The sequence below is a fragment of the Monodelphis domestica genome, chromosome 1, assembly GCF_027887165.1.
Source record: "Monodelphis domestica isolate mMonDom1 chromosome 1, mMonDom1.pri, whole genome shotgun sequence".
In the NCBI taxonomy this organism is placed as follows: Eukaryota; Metazoa; Chordata; class Mammalia; order Didelphimorphia; family Didelphidae; genus Monodelphis; species Monodelphis domestica.
In genome coordinates, this window is record NC_077227.1 from 296604228 (window position 1) to 296618027 (window position 13800).

General features: G+C 34.8%; 1 protein-coding gene across 9 annotated transcripts in view; it reads right to left on the minus strand.

The window, feature by feature from the left end:
• NID2 (nidogen 2) overlaps positions 1–13800 on the minus strand; it is a 157371-nt gene that overhangs the window by 38408 nt on the left and 105163 nt on the right. For 5 of the 9 annotated variants that reach the window (XM_056811050.1, XM_056811054.1, XM_056811051.1 and 2 more), the window contains exons 9-10: positions 1769–1945; positions 871–999 (exon numbers count right to left, since the gene is read on the minus strand). In XM_056811050.1, the coding sequence (XP_056667028.1) occupies positions 871–999; positions 1769–1945 (306 nt within the window). The remainder of the gene's footprint in view (positions 1–870; positions 1000–1768; positions 1946–13800) is intronic. The other 4 variants (XM_056811055.1, XM_056811052.1, XM_056811049.1 and 1 more) reach the window with 1 other exon arrangement.

Sequence of the window (13800 nt, forward strand, 5' to 3'; positions counted from 1 at the left end):
GGCCATAATTGCTTAATCCTAAAAATAGGAAAATTTTGCATCACACATTTTGCCACAAATCTCTGCTAATTCTAAAAAAAATCCCCCCCCCAAACTCACTGAACCAAAATATTTCTCTTCTTATTTTCTCCAATATAACCTAACTTCATAAACAAGTTTAAAACTTTAGAAACGAACTAGTTTCTGTTTTGATGCTATTCCTTCTCTATGGAACTTCTCTCTTGGAAATAAGGGTATTTCTAAAATGAATTAAGATTTTAGGGCAGATGAATGGAAAAGGATATTCATAATCATGAGCTTAACTTCATTTACATTTGAGGAATTCTTTTTTGGTTGTTTTGTAAAACCCTTATCCTCTGTATTAGAATGAATATAAGCACAATATAATATAAGCAGAAGAGCAGTTAAGGGCTAGGTAATTGGAGTTAAATGATTTGCCCAGGGTCATACAGCTAGGAAGCATCTGAGGCCAAATTTGAACTAAGGTCCTCCTGACTCCAGATCTAGGCACTCTATCCATTGTGCTGCCCCATATTTGAGGAAGTTTTAATCTTCGTCAATAGCTCTGGTTATCCATTAGAAAGAAGTTACTATAGATTCAGGAAATATGGTTGTGTCAGATGACCAAGATAACTAGCATCTTGTTAAATAAGTGGTTTTCCTTCAGGAATTCACTTTTAAAGCATTTACCTAGAAAAATTATAAGATTGGAGTGTAAACACAATTTTGAGTAATTCCAATGTAAATTGCACAAATGTATTTCAGAGCTCTGTAGAGTTAATTGTTATGGAGTAAATAATTTAAAACCAAAGTCGATCATTATCTTTGGGAAAAAACGCAGACCAAAATAAAAAATTATTATGGACTTACAGATACAAGTGTGCTTATCATCTGCAAATTCATAACCATTCTGGCACTCACACATGTAGCTTCCTGCCAAGTTGACACACACAGAATTGTGGCCACATAGTTGGGAATCTGTTACACATTCATTTATATCTAAATAAACAAAGAGAGAAAAATTCAGTTAAATTGAAATTCAAAGAAAAACTATTTTAATGCAGTATGATTTAATTAATAGAATCTCTAGCTATAGACATTTAATTAATGGTTTTTAATTAAATAATCTCAGAAAAGAGAAGTTATTTATAAAGATTAGAAATAGTGAATTTTTCAAGAATAATATAGATAATTTGAAAGAAAAGTATTTTAAAAATAAATTAAATGTTTGGATTTGTATAATTAAGAATTTCTCTCTCCCTTGTATCCTCCTTCACCTTCACAAGTAGCATTATGCTGGAAATTATTTTACAATTTTTCATGTTAAAAATACTATATAGCATGCCAGAAATAGACAGTACATAATATGTATAGATTTTAATGTTTTAAATGAATAGGATTTGAGTTATATCTATTGGAATGTAACAAATGGACAGAAAAATGTGTGAATGTGAAGAAAGGTTGAAAATTATTTTTGTTGGTCAGTCTAAAGATGTTTAGATATACATCCAAACAAAATAATTTAAAAAATATATCACTTTAAGCTCAAATTATTCAGGAATCACAATGAATAGCAGATGTTCCCTTTTCATAGTAACCAGCCAAAAATAATCTCCAAAAACTTTTCACTTAAATTTTGTCCACAGAATACTTTGCCCTTAAAAGAATTGTTCTTGGCATAAACAACCCAAGACCACACAGCATTGTTGCTTTTGTTTGTTTCTACAAAACACAAAGCCCAATGAGCCCAATGAGAAGAATTCCTTACCAAAACAATTTCTTCCATCTCCTTGGTAGCCAGATGCACATTCACATGAATAGGCTAGTCCTGTTCCCACCAGACATTGGGCTGTTACATCACATGTATGAGTCCCATCATAGCAAGGATTTGTCACCAAAGGATCAGTATTCCCTAAATAATTAGATCGAGAAAAAAACCCAACAACTACAATGACTATAGTTCTAATTCAATTACAGAGTCTGTTATGAAGTCATCTTTGATCTTCCTCATTTAATGCTTTATTTTTTTTTACCTCCAAATAATAATTTGGTACTTTCCTCCAAATAATAATTTGGTACTTTTAACGAAGGCATTATTTTGTATTACAACTACTTATATTGTGTATGTAGGAAAATAACAACCTAAATACTACAAAATGTGAAAAGATGGTGGGCAGGATCATCTTAATAGATTTATGGTTAATTTACAAATTACAAGGAGAATCATACATGATGAGAATGTATGGATACTTTGCATTCTGAATTCATATTAAATGAGATCATATATTCATTGAAATATTCAAACAAATATTATGCATATCTCTACCAGGTTATAAGTTCTACTTGTTATTAAGGGCAAGCACTACATGCTATTACATGTGTTTATCTTCAACATCTAGAACACTGGTCCATACTTAATAGGAAATTAAGTGAATGTTTGTTGAATAGATTATAATATAGATTTAAAGGAAAAAAATCTGAAGGAATGAAATCTACATGTCTAATTCCATGTTCCAGAGCATGGAAGACACAGTATTTGTGCATGTTCATGATGTAACATTAACTCCATGTATGTCCTATCCTTTTAATTAATTATTTCTCCCATCCCCACCCTTCACAAGCCTTTGAATTACCTTTCCCTTCTATTCAGGGAACATGAACTCATTTTAGAGTTCAGAACTAATAAAGAATATCTACTCTAAAGTCAAACATCAGTGAATTTGGAGATACTTATAATTAAGCTTGATATTTTCTTAAGAGAACCTTATTCCTTCATATAATATTAAGAAACTAATAGCTTTTTATTTTTAAAATCAGTGAAATTATCCCTTCTCTCCCTTATTTCCCCTCCTTTAAGAATGAAAAACAAAATGCCTTTGAAAAACATGGATAAAAGGGAAAAAAATTTCCTTCAATAACTATGTCCAAAAAAAAAGTCCCAATATACATTCTGAGTTCATCATTTCTCTGACAGGAAACAGATCTTTAAAGGAAATAAGTCTTTCAAATTGTTCTTATATAAATCATTCCATTGGTTCTGCTTATTCCACTCTGCACCAGTTCATGCAAATTTTGCCTAGTTTGAGGGAAGCTATTTCCTTAATAATTTCTTATAACACAAGGAAGAAATGGTGGTGATGGGAAGCAGAAAGCCAACAAGTGGCCATTTATTCTATACTGATGACTAGGAAAAACATATGACTTTATTTTTGACCATGAGGAACAATGTAGCTTTCCATATCAGGTCTGGCCAATTGTGTATGTGTGTGTGTATGTTTTTTAAGGATTACTATAGTCAGATAACAATTCTCTCTAGAAAAGGAGGAAATCCTGGCAACACTGTTAGATATGGGGAGAAGCATAATTGTTTTTCTTTTGGTAGGGTAGAGTTACCAGTATTTGTATTTCATAGTAGGATGCATAAAAATCAAATTATCTGTTTTTTCAAACATACTCTCCAAAAGGTTAATAATGGGACTTTTCTGCTCTTTATCTTTTTAATTAAATGATATGACAGTCAACAGAGAAGTCAAAGTACACAGTTCTTCACAGCAAATAAACAAAGCAGGAGAGTAAATCACATATGATTGTAAAAACACTTGGTTACTTTGTCATTCTTGTTCTCTGGCATTCCCTGTTAGATAGTCCTAAATTACTCCAAAAAAAGGTCATCTTTCTCCTTTTACAAAAGTTTTTAGGAGACCCGATGGAGGCACTCCCCTCAAGCAACTTAATTTTTTGCCTGTTATAATTTTAAAATAATAGTTTGCTTTACCCCAGTTCCATGTAAAAACAATTCTCAACATTTAAAAAAATCAAGTCCCAAATTCTCTTCTTCCATTTCCCCTCCCTGAGATGGTATGTGGAATCATGCAAAACATTTTTCCATATTGACCCTTTTTTGGAAGAAAACTTGAAGAAAAAAACAAAAAACAAAGAAAGTGAAATATAGTATTCTTTGGCATGGATTCAGATTCCATCAGTTCTTTCTCTGGAGGCAAATGGCATTGTTTATCATGAATCTTTTGGAATTATTTTGGATGATTGTATTGCTGAAAATACCTCAATCATTCACAGCTCATCATACAGAATTCTCCTAGTTATGTTCACTTTATGTAATTCCAGGTTTAAAAAAAATCATCTTGCTTGTCAATTCTTATAGAATATCACAATATATTCAGTAATTCTCCTGTGGATGGGCATTGCCCCTCATTTTAAAATTCTTTGCAACCATAAGAAAAGAAATATGTTTATATAAATATGTCCTTTTAAATACAGACCTGCTATGTTAAAGGATGATTTTATAGTCTTTTGTGTATAGTTTCAAATTGGTCTGCAAAATGGTTGAATCACATCACAACCTCCCCAAACTTGCATTAGTGCCTCAATTTGTCTACATTTCTACAATATTTCTACAAATATTTGTCATTTTCCTTCTCTGTCGTAGGAGCCAATCTGATATGTATGAGACAGCACCTCAGAGTTGTTTCAATTTATTTCTCTAATCAATAATGATTTAGAATACTTTTTATATGAGTATACATAACTTTGATTACTCCATCTGAAAAGTGCTAGTTTTTATTCTTTGACTATTTATCAATTGGGGAGTGACTTGTGTTCTTAAACATTTGATTAATTTCCTTATGTATTTCAGAAATGAGACTTTTATTAAGAGAAATTTGCCATAAACTTTTTTTACAGTTATTATTAGTATATTTCTCTCCAAACTATTCCCTATTGTAAACCTTAAAATTTCTTAGACTTATAAATGTTGGCAATTTCACCATTGGGAAACACTACCCAATCCTTCAATCCTCAAAACTGTTTTGCTGCTGACCATTGCCTCCTCTGAACGGCACTCCTTTCTATCAGTGCCTCTCCTCCATCCCTTTCCTTTTCTACTTTTCTATAGGGTAAGATAGATTTCTATACCCAACTGAGTAAATATATATATATATGTTGCTCTTTTTTGAGGCAATTCCAATCAGAGAAAGGTTCAAGTGCTTCTCTTCCCACCTCTCCCCATCTTCCCCTCCACTGCAGAAGCTATTTCACATTCTAATGAAATAATTTGCCCCATTCTACCTCTCCCTCCTCCCTCCTCCCAGTGCATTCCTCTTCTGCCTTTCTGAAAGTATCCCATCATACTCAGCCCATGCTCTCTGTCTATGTATGGTCTTAACTTTTCCAATAATGATAAAGTTCTCAGGAGTTACAATGTAGGAATGTAAACAGTTTAACCTTTGAATCACTTATGGTTTCTTTTTCTAGTTTACTTTTTTTGTGCTTCCCTTGATACTTGTATGTGAGAATAATTTTTTTTGTATAATTTTAGTCAGTTCATCAGAAATGCTTGAAAATCTTCCATTTCACTGAATATCTTTTCCTGTTGTGAACAAGGGGATGACCAAGAGCAAAGAGAAATCTGAAGTTTGAAGAAGAGGAGCAAATGGAACATTCACAAGATCTCAGGGGATGGTATGGAGTTCCAACCAGGTTCAAAAGCAGTTGGAGCCAAAGACCAAGAGTTCTTCTTATCTGGGACTCTGTGTGGAGCTGGGTGGAAGAAATACCAATCTCAAAATCCTTTTGCTTGAACTGAATGAAGATCTCACTGCTCAACTGAAGCCAATATTTGGGATAGAGACTCTTTTCCCCTAGAGCAGGGGTCCCGAAACTTTTACACAGGGGGCCAGTTCACTGTCCCTCAGGCCTTTGGAAGGCCAGACTATTAAAAAAACTATGAACAAAATCCTATGCACACTGCACAAAAACAAAATGGAAAAAAATACAACATTTTAAAAAAAGAACAATTAAATTTAAATCAGCAAACTAACCAGCATTTCTTTCTTTTTTATCCCCTTCACTTTATTTTATTTTTATTTTTTAAGTTAATATATTTAGTCAATTTAGAACATTATTCCATGGTGACAAGAATTATATTATTTCCCTCCCTCCCCCCTCCTTCCTGTAGCAGACATGAAATTTCACTGGGTGTTACATGTGTCCTAGATCTATTTCCATGTTGGTGTTTGCATTAGGATGTTCATTTAGAGTCTACATCCCCAACCATATCCCTTCAACCCATGTATTTAGGCAGTTGTTTTTCTTCTGTGTTTCTCCTCCAGCAGTTTTTCCTCTGAATGTGGATAGTGTTATATTCTCAGAGATTGCTCCAAGTTGTTCTGATCACTACATTGCAACTAATGGAGAAGTCCATTACATTCAATTGTAACACACTGTATCTTTCGCTCTGCATCAATTCCTGGAGGTTGTTCCAGTTCCCATGGGAATTCCTCCACTTTATTATTCCTTTGAGCACAATACTATTCCATCACTAACATATACCACAATTTGTTCAGCCATTCTGCAATTGAAGGGTATCCCCTCATTTTCCAATTTTTTTCCACCACAAAGAAAGTAGCTATGAATATTCTTGTACAAGTCTTTTTCCTTATTATCTCTTTGGGGTACAAACTCAGCAGTGTTATGGCTGGATCAAAAGACAGACAGTCTTTTAGTGCCCTTTGGGCATAGTTCCAAACTGCCCTCCAGAAAGGGTTGAATCAATTCACAACTCCACCAGCAATGAACTAATGTCCTGAATTTGCCACATCCCCTCCAGCATTCATTACTTTTCTTTGCTGTCATGTTAGCCAATATGCTAGGTGTGAGGTGATACCTCAGAGATGTTTTGATTTGCATCTCTCTGATTATAAGAGATTTAGAACACTTTTTCATGTGCTTATTAATAGTTTTGATTTCTTTAACTGAAAACTGCCTGTTCATGTCCCTTGCCCATTTATCAATTGGAGAATGGCTTGATTTTTTGTACAACTGGTTTAGCTCTTTATAGATTTGAGTAATTAGATTGTCAGAGATTTTTGTTATGAAGATTGTCTTTCAATTTGTTGTTTCCCTTCTAATTTTGGTTGAATTGGTTTTGTTTGTATAAAAAAATTTTAATTTGATGTAATCAAAATGATTGTTTTTACATTTTGCGATATTTTTCTAGCTCTTGCTTGGTTTTAAAATCTTTCCTTTCCCAAATATCTGACATGAATACTATTCTGTGGTCACCTAATTTACTTATAGTTTCCTTCTTTATATTAAGGTCATTCACCATTCTGAGTTTACCTTGGTGTAGGGTGTGAGATGTTGATCCAAACCTAATCTCTCCCATACTGTCTTCCAATTTTCCCAGCAGTTTTTATCAAATAGTGGATTTTGGTTCCAAAAGCTGGGATCTTTGGACTTATTATAGACTGTCTTGCTGAGGTCATTTACCCCAATTGGTCCTCCTCTCTGTCTCTTAGCCAGTACCAAATTTTTTTGATGACCACTGCTTTATAGTTTGACATCTGGGACTAGAAGTCCTCCTTCCTTTGCTTTTTTTTTTTCATGATTTCCATGGATATCCTTGATCTTTTGTTCTTCTAAATGAACTTTGTTATGGTTTTTTTCTAATCCGGTAAAAAAGTTTTTTGGTAGTTAAATGGTTATGGCACTGAATAAGTAAATTAATTTGGGTAGGATTGTCATTTTTATTATGTTAGCTCATCCTACCCATGAGCAATCTATGTTTTTCCAATTGTTTAGATCTAGTTTTAATTGTGTGGAGAGTCTTTTGTAGTTGTGTTCATATAGTCCCAGCATATGTATTCTCAGCAGATAGATTCTTAAGTATTTTATATTGTTTAGGGTGATTTTGAATGGAATTTCTCTTTCTAATTCTTGCTGCTGAGTTGGATTGGAGATATATGGAAATGATGATGACTGATGTGGGTTTATTTTGTATCCTGCAACTTTGCTAAAGTTGTTGATTATTTCGATTAGTTTTTTGTTTGAATCTCTAGGATTCTTTAAGTAGACCATCATGTCATCCTCAAAGAGTGATAAATTGGTCTCCTCATTGCCGATTTTAATGCCTTCAATTTCTTTTTCTTCTCTAATTGCTACTGCTAGTTTTCTAGTACAATGTCAAATAATAGAAGTGATAATGGGTATCCTTGTTTGACTCCTGAACTTATTGGGAAGGCTTCTAGTTTATCCCCATTGCAGCTGATGTTTGCTGATGGCTTTAGATATATACTGTTTATTATTTTTAGGAAACACTCTTCTTTTCCTATGCTTTTTAATATTTTTAATAGGAATGGGTATTGTATATTGTCAAAGACTTTTTCTGCTTCTATTGAGATAATCATGTGATTTTTGTCGGTTTGCTTGTTAATATGGTCAATTATGTGGATGGTTTCCCTAATATGGAACCATCCTTGCATTCCTGATTATAGTGAATAACCCTCATGATCACTTGCTGGAGTCTTTTTGCTAGTATCCTATTTAAGATTTTTGCATCAATATTCATTAAGGAGATTGGTCTAGTTTTCTTTTTCTGTTTTTAATCTGTCTGGCTTTAGAATCACTACCATATTTGTGTCAGAAAATGAATTTGGTAGATCTCCTTCTTTGCTTATTCTGTCATATTGTTTCTATAATATTGGGATTAGTAAATCCATCTGGAAATGGGGATTTTTTTCTTAGGGAGTTGGCTTGTGCAATTTCTTTTTCTGATATGGGGTTGTTTAGGTAATCTATTTCTTCCTCTGTTAGTATAGGGAATTTATAATTTTGTCAATATTCACATAGATTGCTATATTTGTTGCCATATAGTTGGGCATAATAGTTTTTAATGATTGCCTCAATTTCCTCTTCATTAGAGGTGAGCTCTCCCTTTTCATCTTGGATACTGTCAATCTGGTTTTCTTCTTTCCTTTTTTTAACTGGATTGACCAGTACTTTGTCTATTTTATTTGTTTTTTTCAAAGTACCAGTTTCTAGTCTTATTTATTAAATCAATAGTTCTTTGACTTTCAATTTTGTTACTTTCTCCTTTGAATTTAGGATCTCTAATTTAGTCTAAATCTGAGGATTTTTAATTTGTTCACTTTCTAGTTTTTTAAGTTGCTTGCCCAATTCATTGATCTTTGCCCTCTCTAGTTTGTTAATATATGAACTCAAGGATATAAATTTCCCCCCGAGTACTTCTTTGGCTGCATCGCATAGTTTTTGAAAGGATGTCCCATCATTGTCATTTACTTCAATGAAATTATTAATTGTTTCTATGATTTGTTCTTTCATAGATTTTGGAGGATCGTATTGTTTAATTTCCAATTAATTTTTTATTTACCTCTCCATGTACCCTTGCTAATCATTATTTTCATTGCATTGTGATCTGAAAAGGTTGCATTTATTATTTCTGCCCTTTTGCACTTGTTTGCAATGTTTTATGCAATGGTAATTTTTGTGAATGTACTATGTGCTGCTGAAAAGGTGTATTCTTTTTTGTCCCTATTTATTTTTCTCCACATATCTACTAACTCTAATTTTTCTAAGATTTCATTCACTTCTCTTACCTCTTTCTTATTAATTTTTTGGTTTGATTGATCTAGCTCGGATAGAGGAAGGTTCAGTTCTCCTACTAGTATAGTTTTTCTATCTATTGCATCCTTGAGCTTACTTTAGTTTCTCCTTAAGAAATTCAGATGCTATGCTATTTGGTGCATACATGTTGAGTACGGATATTTCCTCATTGTCTATACTGACTTTTATCAAGATGTAATTACCTTCCCTACCTCTTTTAATTAAATTTATTTTTACTTTGGCTTTGTCAGATATCATGATTGCGACTCCTGCCTTCTTTTTATCAATTGATGCCCAATAGATTTGGCTCCATCCTCTTACTTTCACCCTATGCGTATCTACCTTCCTCATGTGTGTTTCTTGTAGACAGCATATGGTAGGGTTTGGGATTCTAATCCACTCCGCTATTCACTTGCGTTTTATGGGTGAGTTCATTCCATTCACATTCAGAGTTATGATTACCAGCTGTGTATTTCTCAGAATTTTGATTAATACTCCTAGCCTTTTCTTCTTCCCTATTTACTTCTACACAAATGTTTTGTTTTTTAATCAGTTCCCCTAATTCCCACCCTTATTTTACTTCCATTTCTACCCCCCTCCCTTCTTATTCCTCCCTTATTTTCTTTACAGTGCTTTTAAACTACTCCCCCCACCCTCTCCCTTCCATGTACTGCTTCCCTCCCCACCCATTCATTTGTTACCCTTCTACTTCCCTTTAGGGCACAAATCAATTCTCTGTCCTAATGGATTGGATTGTTCTTCCCTTTTGGGGTCAATTTCAATGCACATTTGAATTGAGTATTTCCTGTGTCCGACCTCTTTACCCTTCCAGTGTATTGATGTTCTCCCCCCTCCCACCATGTGCTTCTTTGTGACCTATAAATTTACCCCCTTCAGTTTCTTTTCCCATTTCTTTTAGTATTAACCTCTTTTTTTAGCTCTAATTCTGTGTGTGTATACACACACTTACATATTTATGCATACATATATCTATATGCATATTTACATCTTGGCATTTCATCCAATACTGTTTGTCACTGTTCCCTCTAAGTGTATTTCCTCTTGCTGCCCAGGTGATAACAACAATTTTTAAGAGTTACAATTGACCTCTTTTCTTATAGGGATACATATCATTTTAACTTACTGGGTCTCTTTAAAAAGTTTTTTTTTCTTTTTTCCCTCATTTTTAATTACCTTTTGATGATTCTCTTGAATTCTGTGCTTGTGCATCAGGTTTTCTATTCAGGTCTGGTCTTTTCTTTACAAATGCTTGGAATTCTTCTATTTTGTTATATGACCATACTTTTCCCTGTAAGAATATAGTCAGTTTCACTGGGTAGTTGATTCTTGGTTGTAGACCTAGTTCCCTTGCTTTCTGGAATATCATAATCCATATCTTTTGGTCCTTCAGTGTAGATTCAGCCAGATCCTGTGTTATCCTCACTTTGATTCCATAGTATCTGAATGACTTTTTCTTAGCAGCTTGTAATATTTTTGCCTTGGTCTGATAGTTCTTGAACTTTGCTATATATTCCTGGGTGTTGTCATTTGGGTTTTAAGTATAGGAGGTGATCTGTGGATTCTTTCAATCTCCACTTTCCCCTCTTCTTCTAGAATATCAGGGCAGTTTTCTTGGATAATTTCCTGTAGTATGATGTCCAGGCTATTCCTTTTGTCATGATCTTCTGGTAGACCAATGATTCTTAAGTTGTCTCTCCTGGAACAATTTTCTAAATCTTCTGTTTTGTGAATGAGATGCTTCATATTTTCCTCATTTTTTTCATTCTTTTGGTTTTGTTTTATAGTGTCCTGCTGCCTTGTGAAGTCACTTAATTCCAATTGTTGTATTCTGGTTCTTAAAGCCTGGATTTCATCCCTTCCTTTTTGGTCATTCTTCTCATTCTGGTCTGATTTTCTTTGGAGGTCATTTTTCATCTCCTTTGCCTCATCTTTCATCTCCTTTGCCTCATCTTTCATCTTCTTTGCCTCATCTTTCATCTCCTTTGCCTCATTTACAAGCTGGTTGATTTTGGCTTTCAAGACACCATTTTCTCATTTTAGTTCAAGTGCCTCTGTTTCCAGATGACTTATCTTAGATTTTAAGTTCTTTTCCCAAATGTCTTCAGCCTCTCTTAATTGTGTTTTGAATTGTATTTTGAGTTCTTCCAAAGCCTGTGTCCAATTTGCTAGGTTTTCTGTTTTATTGCTTCGTGTTTCCTCCTCCTCTGTTCCATTTGCTCTTTGTGTATAGAAGTTGTCGATTGTAATTTCTTTTTTATTTTTCTGTTGTTTGTTCATATTTGCCCCTTCTTTACTCCCTGCAGTTGTCTGTGCTCTTGCTCCTCTCATTTTTTTTTGTTTTGTTTTGGGGCTTTTTGGTTAGTCTTCCCTCTTGGAGTTTTGTCAGCAAGTCTCTCATTGCAGTCTGTGGGGGAAGGATATTGGAGCTTTTGCTTCCCTGTGCTTTGGAGGCTTTGATTGAATTAAAGTTCAGCACTCTGTGGGGGTGGGTTGTTGGAATTTGAGGTTCCCTGCTCTCTGAAGTCTGTTGATGGGATTAAGTCTAGCTGGGTTGGGCTGGATTTGCCCTGAGGCCAAAACGTACTGGAAGTGGGGAGCAATATGGAGGGTCTCCACTGCTGCAACTAGGCTGCCTGCTCTGCGCTCCTTCTCTAACTTCTTCCCCACCACCTATATTCAATGCTCTGAGCCTGGCACAGCTTTGCCCACAGCGCCTTTGCCCACCCAGAGATTCCAGCTGCCGCTGGAGACTTAGCACTTCAGTTGGGGGTAAGGGGGGTTCCTGGGGCCTTCCTTCTCCCTTCACCTTAAACCCAAGTGTTCTTGAATTCAGGCTTTTGGGGGTGTACCTTTTAAACTGAGTCCAGCAGTAGGGTTCCTTAGCTCTGCCTTGTTGTTAGGTTTGATTTTCAGTCCCCTAGGGGCATTTAGTTTGTAATTGATAAGGAATGGTTTTCAGAGGTCTGAACTTTCGCTGCCTCTACACCACCATCTTGAGTGCATAGTTCCTGATATTAGGATATGTCTCAGAGGTGAGAAATGCATAGAAATTAGGCAAGCTGCTTGACTTGAGTGTGTCTTTCAGAGAATCACAATTCTGCAGTTCAGCCAGTTCCATTTAGCAAATTGTATCCACATTTTTAATGTCAATAGAAAACGGGTTACATAGAAATAGAAAAGCAGTATGTCCTGTTCATGGAGATGAAACTCTTTAAATCTGAATTGAACTCCTTTTGCATCTTTTCCAGTGAATCCACACATGTTTCTTTTGGGAATACAATCAAGGTTTTTTCTGCTAACAGATTTTGAGTTAAGGGGAGATGGCAGAAATTTTCCTCCTTCACTTGTTTGATAAGGAGTCCTAATTTTACTTCAAATGCTTTCACATGTGATTGCATATCACAGATGAGCTTCTCTTTTCCTTGAAGTTGCAGATTGAAACTGTTTAGTAGCTCTATTACATCTGTCAGAAAGGCGAGATGCCATTTCCATTCTTCATCATTGAGCTCTGGTACTTCTTTGTTTTTTGAAAGCATAAAAGCTGTAATCTCTGGAAGTAAGTCATTGAAATGTCTCAAAACTCTCCCTCAACTCAGCCAATGAACTTCTGTGTGGCATAGAACATCTTCATAGGCAACATTTAGCTCAGACAGAAATTCCTAAAATTGTCTGTGCTTTAATGCATTAGCTGTAATGAAGTTAACACAAAATACCACAAATTTCATAACAGAGTCCCAATTCAGTGATTTACTACATAGTAGAGCTTATTGGTGGATGAGGCAGTTTATGGCTATTCAATGAGAATGGTTACATTTGTCCATCTCTTGGTTAATGAGAGCAATTACTCCTTTCTTAGACCTCACCATGCTAGGAGCACAATCAGTTGTCACACTGGCTAGTTTAGCTCAGTCCAGCTGCAAATCCTTCACAGATATCCTCTCCTGTAGTTTTTCCTTTGATGCTTTGCAATGCAGCAAGCTCTTCTGTGACTTCAAAATTGTCACTCGTCCCACGAATAAAAATTAGAAGTTGTGCAGAATCATGAACATCATTGCTCTCATTGAGTGCCAAGGTAAAAAAGGAAAGTTTTCTTGGGAAGTTTTGCAAATGCTGATGCAAATTGTCTCCTGTTTCTTCAATCCTTCATGTAATTGTAGATTCTTAAAGACTAACTGTACTAAATAAGTCTACCTTTTCTGGACACATCTTGTTAGCAACAGAAAGAAGGCACTCTTTAACAAATTCTCCCTCCATGAATGGTCTGCCACTGTGCTTGGTGACTTGAAAACTTGCTTGCAGTGATGAAATATTTAGCTGCTTCTGAAGTATTTTGCTAAGTTTTTTTTCAGTTTTATTTTT